Here is a 9,984-nt window from a genome sequence, read left to right as displayed (position 1 = left end):
AAAAAAAAAAAGGTAGATAATCCACATAAAATCTTACCTTTGCCAAAACATAAAACTTTATGGTGTGATAAAAAGGTAATGAGTTGTTCTAAAGCTTATCTTTAAAATAAATATTAAAATAATTAAGCATTTAATTTTTAAGAACTGCTGCGGCTCAGTAGAACACAGCAGCTCTGACTGATCAACATCTATCTTGGAATCTTGTCAATATATAACCACATATTATGCATATATTTTGGGCCATACACCTTTAATTTAGCACACGTTGAAAAAGTATTTTCTGATGTATAATATAATATACATAATAGAATCTATACTACAGTTTTACTCAGTATTCATTTACTTTTTTTAAATTGAGTTAGAAAAACAAAATCAATAAGTATTTGTCATAACATTTAAAAAATATATTTATTTTTTTCCAATAACCACTCACTAATGTCCGTCATAAATCTAACCCTGATGGGAACAGTAAGACTTCGTGTTGGTTTGTTTGGTTGTAAAATAAAATAAACGCCCAATGACAAACACCTCTTCCCGCCTCCTCAAAACAACAGTCGTGTTTTTTTTTTCTTTTTGTTTTCACTGATGAAGTTTTAATTTTGTTTAACAGTAAATATCTAGTTCACTTTTACGACAACAGCACAATGACATGAATGATCCATTAAAAAGGACGGAGCTCTGCCCAGGTCCAGGTCCAGGTGACAGATCAGCAGCTCTGATCAGCTCAGCTCTGGGCGGTTCCCTCCAGCGACCACCTGCTCCGCTGCCTGACATCACTGATTGCCCTGAAACACAATCAACCCTGTGAGGCAGACACAGGAGCAATGATGTGTGTGGTGTGTGTGTGACGGCAGGTGGTGATTTGAAATGAATTTCCTGTGGTTTGTGGCGGTGACGTTGTGGTACGAGATGTCAAATCAACATGGATCCAGATTTGTTTCCAATGTTATTTATATATTTTTGAATATATTAGAAGAGAAAATATTATATTATTATATATAGAATATATTAGAAGAGAAAATATTATGTTATTATATATAGAATATATTAGAAGGGCTGTCAAATGATTCCAATTTTTAAATCCAAATAATCACCAGGTGGCTGAGGATTAATCATGATTAATCACAGTCAATTGCAATTAATCTTTTAAGTCATGTTAGTAACGTAAAGTAAATCATGTTTTAACAATTTAAGGATAAGTGGAATTGTTGGAATTATTGATTATCACTTTGGCCCAGAGGCAATGTTTCTGTCATTGGTGTGGAACCCCAGGGTTCACCTCCTGGGCAAGTTTGAATCCCAGTTAGGACGGTTGGTTCCTTCCAGTGGACTCACCACCTGCAGGAAGGTTTTGGGGGGTGCAGTGTGATTTGGGTGGCAGTCGTGGCGACTTCTGCCCCCGCGACCCAGTAACAGATAAGCGGATGAAAATGGATGGATGGATTATTGATTTCACAGTCTGTGTCATTCTGCACATGTGAAAAACTGCATCAACATTTGTAATATAATTAATCTTTACAAATTAATTTCCTTTGAGTTTCAGTGAAACTTTGTCTATTTTTCTTTTTTTTTTTCTTACAAATTACAATCACATGTAGAAACAGAGTAAGTAGAAAGGCCAAATAAAGACGCGATTGTTCAGTGTGTTTGATTGACAGCTAAATTGTCCAATGTGATTTGATTTTCTAAAATCCACCTAAAATCCAGAGAAGAAGAAACTGAGGACTGAGACCACAGAATCATTTGAAAATGTTGACTGTTGTTCTAAATCAATACTGAATTACGGTCCACTTATGGAAGAGCAGAGAAGAAGAGCAGAGAAGAAGAGCGATTCGGCCGCAGCCTCACACTGGCACAAAGGCCGGCATCAGTCTTTAACGGTCTACAGTATAATCATTTAGCACTGAAGTGATGATGTACTAAACTGTTGAAAGTTGGAAGAAAAAAATGATTTTATTCCACATCTAAATAGTTCACTACAGACTTCCTGCTTCAGCTGCAGTTTAATCTACAGTTGTTCTCATATCCAGTGTTGCTTAAATTAAACTTCACCCAAGCAACAAAACCAAAACCAGTAACACTAACAAAACACTCTGTGATTTTCCTTTTTTTTTTTTTTGTCCTTTAACAAATTCTTCTCTTTTTCTTTCCCAGTGTCCCTTGGTTTGTGAGTCGGCGTCACACGTCTGCAGCGACAGAGAAAATAACCCGGTGACAGGACCAGGTATGATTCACGCTGTGCATCATCTACAGTACTGTGTCTCTGTGTGGCGCCAAATAATACAACAGCCGACGGCACTAAAGGTCATCATTCTCTTCCTCCCACTTCTTCCAGTTTGTTTCGGATGTTTCTATTGAAATAAATGCAGTACGGATTTTTTCAAATCTGAAATACTGCAACATTATTTATTTCAAATACAATTCTCTTAATAAATCTTGATATTTATTTCAAATACAATTCTCTTAATAATCCCTGTTGAGTCAGACAAATATAAATGATATAGAAGACTAAGAAAAATTAATGTAATTCATGTATTTGCTTGAAAATTTGGGTTAAAACTAAGGGTTCGATAAGATTTAAAAAGAGTAAAACGCTCCCTGAAACTAAATGGAAAACGTTGTCTCCTGTTGTTCCCGTGTGAAAAGGGACAGATAATGAAAGACATGCAGACAGAAAGGAAACGATGTTGAAAAGGTCAGACGTTCCACTGCGCTGTAACTCCACAGTCAATATCCAGAGGGGCGTAAGCTTCTCCGACTTTAACATTTTTTGTTACCGTGGTGTGGCTGCAGTTCTGTTTCTCCTGTTTCTGCTGGGATTAGCGCACAAACTGCAGCCTGTTTGCAGGTGCACATCTGCAGCCCGTCACAACAGCGCCCTCCCTGCAGACCCTGCCAGGTTGAGTAATGTCATTTAGTTTCCCACTTTTATTACCTTTCGAAAAAAGGAGCACGCAGAGAGCAGGGAGGTAAGAAAAGCCCAGGCACCGCACGGCTCAGGAAGTCGTTTACTGAAGACGTGTCAGGGAGGGAAATGAGAGCGCCTGATTGGTGGTCGGATGAGTCTCAGGGTGAGGAGGGTGAAAGGTCGGAGGTCAGATGTTAATCAACCTCTCTGGTGGTTATGGAAGTCAATGGACGTCTCATTGAAGTTGTTACCCCCCCCCCACCCCCACCCCCGAACGCTCTATCCATATACACATACTGTACATATACCATATATACATATGCATATATATTTATATATATATTCATATCTTTTCATGTATGTATATAAATTATACATTACATATATTACATATGCTTGGATAATCAGTTGATTATTGACCTGTCTAAGCAACACATTAGGCATTAACACATACATACATATATATATATATATACAGTAAATGTATGGATACATATATATGAATGTAACTAATGTTACGCTAAGCTAACTAGCTTGAACCTGCTTACTCAAACAAGACATTTGTTTTTAAAATCAAGCCAGGAAAGGACATTTGAAGTTTCCATTAAGACTCTTACATACATTAACAGTGCAGTATATTGTAGTAGAGTGTAGTATAGTGCAGTATAGTGTAGTATAGTGTAGTGCAGTAGTACCTGGGACAACCTACACGTTTATGTAATGTATATATTTGATTCTCAGGCATCAGACGATGAACGCGTGACAAATGAATCACTGAATAGAATGACACCCAGTATCAGGGTCTGCTACAGGGGATCAGTCTACTTTCAGAAAAAAAAAAAAAAATGTGTGTCTCCCACATTTGACTTCAATCAAAAGTATTTCATCGGTGCCACGCATGTTATAAAACTGCCAGTGTTTCACCTCTGGTACAGTGAACAGCTCCGAGAAGGAAAAGGAAAAAAAATAAACAGCGTTGAAGACACAGATTTATTTATTTATTTATTTATTTATTTATTTATTTTTTACCTCTGCTGCCAGAAGCTTGATAAGAGCATTAGAGCTGTTTTTCATTTCTAGCTTCGATTGCTGCTATTAGCGCTCTCTGCTCAAACGAAGAGGAAGAAGAAGAATTTCAAATAGATGTAACAGAAGAGTTTGGCAGTTGGCTGCAGTAAGATGGGGTTTTTAAAGTTGTACAACAAATTTATAAATAATTCAAATGTAAAGTATGATAACAACGAGACAAATATTAATATAACACTGTGCCAATGAAGAGGAGCGAGGGAGAGAGCGGGGGAGAGAGGGAGGCAGAGGGTGGACACCTTATCTGTGGCGGACACATGTATTGATTATGGAATTTAATTTGTATTTTAAATCCTTGTGTGACTTCTGAAGAGCTTCTGTCCCTGTCATCCTCAAGGCTGCGTCTGCTGTGACAGAAGGAAACGACTGCTTCAATTCATTAACCTGCCTTTTTTTTCTTTTTTTTTTCTGTCTCTCCCAGTTTTCAAGAACCCAGTATGTAAAGTGTACCGGTTTCAGACGGTGGACAGCAAGTGGTTGCTCGTCCGGGAGCAAATGGAGGAGTGCACGTTATCGTTTAGCATTCCCAAACAGCTGCTGTTGCTCTACATCCGGGAGGACATGAATAGGTGAGCGTCAGTCGCTTTTCAAGTGTTGTTGCTAATGTCAATAGCGGTGGTTTACAAATAAGAAGCTAACAGCGCGATCAGAACAGAACATGTCGACTCCAGACTCTGATCATGGATCTGCTCTACATACGACAAAACTCAGTCTCCTAAACCTGTGTTCACAGACTTCAGACTTCACGGTCCAACAGTAGGAGACACAATTAAACGAAAAGATCAGCCAGGTTCAGACGAGCCCCCAATTTGTGCTGAACTGGCTCGGGGGGCCGTGGCAAATATGGGAGACATGTTGTTTTGAGAGCAGTTAGTTAGTATTTTTTCAGTTATGAAACAAACACAGAAGAAATTAGCATTAGCCAAACCAACGATAGCCTGCGTTAGAACATGGAAACATCGGTCCAGTGGGTAAAGATGAAAAAAAAAAGAAAATTCACATGAGAAATCTGAATATTTGGGGGGAAAACTTTTTGCCATGTTGTTCGTACAAATCCAGATTTATTTACGTAGTCGAACCCTAACCCCAGACTAGCATCTACCTCGTCACTGACTGTCTTTAAACAGGAACAAACACACGCTGCCTCACTTGGACGTCAGCTCAGTTTTCACTCTGCTCTGTCTTGGTCTGTTTTACACATGATCAGTTTCTCCTCTGCCTCATCGCGGGGCGGGGATGGGGGGGCACTGGGGGGTGTAGTTTGTTTGCAACTTTGGAGGTGAGCATTATTAGCAGCAGCGTGAAGCAGAGTTCATCCATCCGTTAGGAAGTGTCTCAGACCTCACCAAACTTTTAGAATAGACACAGCTATGATTTCAAGTATTTTAATTATTGTTCTTTCCCAGAAACAGAAAAACAACCGGAGCTGAAGCAGCAGGAAATATGACTAAAGAGAAAAGTGAGCAGCGTCGCAGAGCCGTGATAGAAAAATGTAAAAAAAAATCTAGAAAATATCTTCTAGAATAGTTTATGGAAAGAATATTTTCAGCACTGTCAAAAACCTGTCCATTTACACGCTAGCTAGCTACAAACTAGCTTGAGGAGCATGACAAAGTTCCTAAAAATGGTGCGTTCAGGTACCATCGTAAACTTCTCGTTAAGAAGAATCTAACGATCATGGCAGTACATGCTGTAGAGTTCAGGACAAAGGTTTTTGCATTTTTTTGTTTTCTTATCTTCCCTCCGATTTTCTGAGGCCTCCCTAGCGCCCCCTGGTGGCTCCCACTATTTAAAGAAAATCTATTGATCTAAACAAGTTTTGATATAAACTTTATATAAAAATCTGTGACAGTTGCTGTTGGATAGATTTTTTTTTTTTCCTCCGGGATAAAAATAAACCAAACAAACTGACAGTAATCTTGATTTGCCTTTTTTAATCATGTTTAAATGTATCATTAATTCATCTAAAATAGTTTTGCAGATGGAACAAAAGCTCCAGTCATGTTGATGCTCCGTTCCAGCTGATAATGACGGTGTTTTGTTTGTGCCCTGGAGAACAGTGAAGAGTTCAGAGTCAAGCCTTCTGCAGGATGTTGCCTGAGCGTGTGTACCGTTTGCATACGTACCTTTATCGGCAGCCTTTACCCGCCCGCTCCACCGTCGTCGTCGTCGTCGTGCCAGTATTTGAAAAGAAGTTAATTATTCAGCTCTGTTTAACACTTCAAAGGAGGCCTCTGCATCTCCACTTCCTGAAATCCACATTGTCTCCTCCACGTGCTCGTCAGCTGTCTCATAAATTGTTGAACGCTGCTTCGCTCATGCTGCAGACTTTTCACCAGCAATTCCTGAGAGGGAAGTCTCGCCGCCATGATACGGGATAAAGGAGCTGCTTATCACCTTTAAGGCAGCTGTCGTGGTTCTTTAAGAAAAACCAACAGTTGTTTCTGAAACAAGAACCTCTCTGTTCTGATAAAGATGCTGTTTCTTAATGAGTCTTTGCGTCGTAGCAGGAGCTGTCAGGTCCTCCGTGTGGGCAGTTTTCCACGCAGCGGCTGGTCATGTTAAAGCCGGTCTTTATTATAACAGAGTCTGTCATCACCTGGTTTAATTACCTGCTGTCAACACGGAAAACCAATCATATTAGAAAATATAAGAAAATAGATGGAAATGTAATCAAACAAAAATAATAATAAACAACAATGAACATCAAGTCATTTATGTCGTTTTCAGTAACAACAATAATAAACCATTTTATTAAATAGTGTCACCTGTTGACCACTGGGATTGGCACGAGCTCCCTTGTGACCCTGCAAAGCATTGAGCCAGGGGGCCCCAACCTCTGGTCCGGGGACCTGTGCCGGTCCGTAGGTGATGTGGTATTAGGCCGCCGTGATTCAAAACATCAGGTCCTTCAGACTCTGCTGCAAACAGAATAAAGTCATGTCTGCAGATGATAAAGAGGATGAGGTTACCGTGGTGGATTAGTGGTTAAGGAGGTGGACTTGGGTCCAGAAGGTTTGAGTCCCCCAGCTGCCAAGTTACCACTGAGCCTGGCACCGTCCTGACACACTGCTTAAGCTGCCCCCCTGCTAATGGGTAAAAGAGGTCAGAGGTCACATTTGGTTGTGTGCTGTGTCACATATCCAAACAATAATTCACGTTCACATTTCAAAACATAAATCACAGTGAAGAGAAGTGACCTCATCAGTCTGAGGCCACTCCAGACCAGGCGGTGGTTGTTTTTGTTTCCTTACGTCCAGCCTGATCACTCCAGCACCTCGGCTGTAATCCTCTTTAAGTGCCGTTCTCCTCAGAGCCTCAACCTCTAAGCCCGCTCGCTCAGCCTGCTTCACGCCGCTGCTGCTAACCCTGTGTTGTTGGGTTGTTTTTTTTTTTTTTAATGATTCCGTTAGCGCAGCAGCTAATGAAGAGTGTGTGGCTAAGTTTGCTTCCCCTCTGATGGATCTGTGACGGTCCTTCCTCTCTGTTCTGTTCACTTCCATGTCCTAGCGTATAATTCACCCATTTGGACGCGGCGAGGGTTTATTACTGTTGCCCGTTCCTCCAGTGAATACCCTGTGGCTTCTTTGTGTGTGCTGCGATAATGAATGCATGTGTAATGCGCTGATGTGCGGCGTCGATTAGTCTGTGTCCAGTTTCTCATTAGTGGCAGTGGTCCTCGCTCCTCGTGCTGCGATTGGACGACCGGATCTTTTAGGTGACATTTCAGTTCACATTTCTCTCCACATTCTGTGTCGGAGCGGTGATGGTTATTTGAAGGCTGAGTGTATTGCACAGGGACATTTTCTCCTGCAGGTTTTATTGTCTGCACACACAAAGGCGGCTGTGATTAAACTGAGGAAACACTATAACACACCATGAAATAAAGCTGGCCACGAGACAGAGGTCTTGGCTGTTTGGGAAATTCTTTGTATTATCTGTTGACTCTTCAGTCGTCCGATTGAATACACTTCAACACATATCTCTCCCTAATGTCTGCCTTTGGTTCAGTTCTATAACAACAGTGTTATGTTCAGGTCAAAACAAAAACGAGTTTCGTTTCATATCTTCAGACTCAACTCCAAATCAGGACGTTGTATTTTTGTTTTATTTTATTCAGTTATCTTTCTTTTTTTAAAGCTAGAATCCCTACAAAACAGATCGCCTTAAATCCACCTTAAAAAAATTAACCTACAATTGTAGAGTTTAAAAACATTTCAGGGATCAAGTCCAAGTCCAATAGATGTAAAACGAAAAGAAATAGTTTGACGTATTCTCTCTTTTTAAAGCCAAACGTCTCTCGCTGTCTGTCTTCTTTTGGACGTAACACCTTACGTCTGATTGACCCTTTGACCCTCCAGTTTATGGGTCTACTCAATCAGCCTATACATACATTCTCCCATGGCCTTCATGATCGACCTTTAGACTTCGGAGACAATAGCACTTTGATTTGAAAGGTGAATCCTTATCTCTCCGTCTGCCTTCCTCCAGCCTTATCACCCTCATTCAGAGAACCCTCGTTTGATCCTTTTTTTTTTTTTTTTTTTCCGGTCTGTATTATCGTCTGGGGGGAGGGGCAGGGTGGGGGGAGGCATCCAACCTGACAAAATCCTCTACACGTAATCAACCTGATCAGAGACACTGATCTGTAGAGTGTGTTGTTGTGAAGTGGTTCCAGATAATGTTGAATATTAAAGCGCAGTGATTGGTTTCATCTGTTCATCACGGAGTCGCTTTAATCCAAAAGGAAAAAAAAAACACAAATATATATTAGATGTCCCGCCCTCTTGCCAACAAACACAGCTGTGATTGGCTCCTGCCCTCATTTGTTGCTCTAGTTCAGTGTTTCCCAAACTTTTTTTCTGAGGAAAGATATTTTCAAAGTCACAAACCTTGGCGACCCAAGTCAATAGACATGATTCGTAAACTCCTGGGAAACATGATGCGAGACCTGAGGGTCGCGACCCAGCCTTTGGGAAACAATGCTCTAGTTTATGACTGATTCATCTTCCTTTTATCTCCACGTGTCTGTCTATTTAGTTTTTATTCTTAGAAACGTTGGTCGTTGACTCAGTCCAAGTTGAAGATCTTATAATTTCGTCTTCATTTCAAAATGAGCCGCTCATTAATGAAAGATAAACATGTACGTAGTTCCAGCAGCTTCCTCGTCTGACTTGCTGCAGTAAACACATCCTTGACATCAGGACAGGACGGCAGGAGGTCGGGTTTTTTTTTCACCTGCAGCCTTTTGAACGGAGACGTTTGATTAAGGAAATGTGACATGAAGCTTTTCTCCAGATGAACTGTTTCAGCTGTGATGAAATGGAATGAAATGAAATTCTCTGACTGAACTCCACTGGCTCTTTACCCTCGTGTTCTCCTACATGAGGTTTCTGCTGTCATCACTAAGGACACGACAAGACGTCGTGAATTAGCTGGCTTCTGTTTTCTCAAAACTGAAAGAATAATTTTCAAAAGAATTAAAAGAAAATACTCAAAGTCATAAGTGTAAATATAAATAAAAGAACGCGTCAACTCTCTCGGTTTTTTCTTTTCCACAAACTGAAGTGTAATATTTTTGACTGGCCTAATCTGATTTGTCATGTCGATGCTCCACCTCATCTGTGAAGTACACACAGATCTTCAGCTGACGCATCTGTCTGGAAATAAATAGGATTAAATAAAGCTGCTGCTGCACTTATTCCCTGATAATGTGCTTTAATTTGTGGCTCCCGTCGTCGTCTGTTTCTCCTCCTCCGCTGCTTCTCTTCTGTCTCTCTTTGGCATCGACGCTGTCATTATTAATACTTCAAAGTAATTCAAAAATACCTTCCCTACGTGCAGGAAGCCCGGAAACTGTCCTTCGAGACGCAGAACGCGGGCGTGTTGTTTCGTAGGTAAACCGCGACCTGAGTACTACAACAGCTACTGCATTATGGATTCACGCAATTACCGTAGGGCCGTTCTCAACAATGCGTCTAACCAGCAGG

At 40.6% G+C, this 9,984-nt stretch overlaps 1 protein-coding gene across 4 annotated transcripts in view; it reads left to right on the top strand.

Moving 5' to 3' along the window:
- The window catches only part of inpp4b (inositol polyphosphate-4-phosphatase type II B), a 121,084-nt gene that overhangs the window by 75,659 nt on the left and 35,441 nt on the right, over window positions 1-9,984 (top strand). For all 4 annotated transcript variants that reach the window (XM_025058211.1, XM_017035536.2, XM_025058212.1 and 1 more), the window contains 2 exons: window positions 2,155-2,224; window positions 4,416-4,563. In XM_025058211.1, coding sequence (XP_024913979.1) covers window positions 2,155-2,224; window positions 4,416-4,563 — 218 coding nt within the window. The remainder of the gene's footprint in view (window positions 1-2,154; window positions 2,225-4,415; window positions 4,564-9,984) is intronic.

The sequence above is a fragment of the Cynoglossus semilaevis genome, chromosome 9 (genome assembly GCF_000523025.1).
Source record: "Cynoglossus semilaevis isolate Cse_v1.0 chromosome 9, Cse_v1.0, whole genome shotgun sequence".
Taxonomy (NCBI): domain Eukaryota; kingdom Metazoa; phylum Chordata; class Actinopteri; order Pleuronectiformes; family Cynoglossidae; genus Cynoglossus; species Cynoglossus semilaevis.
The sequence above is the reverse complement of the archived record's forward strand: the minus strand, read 5'-3'. Positions and strand labels throughout refer to the sequence as shown.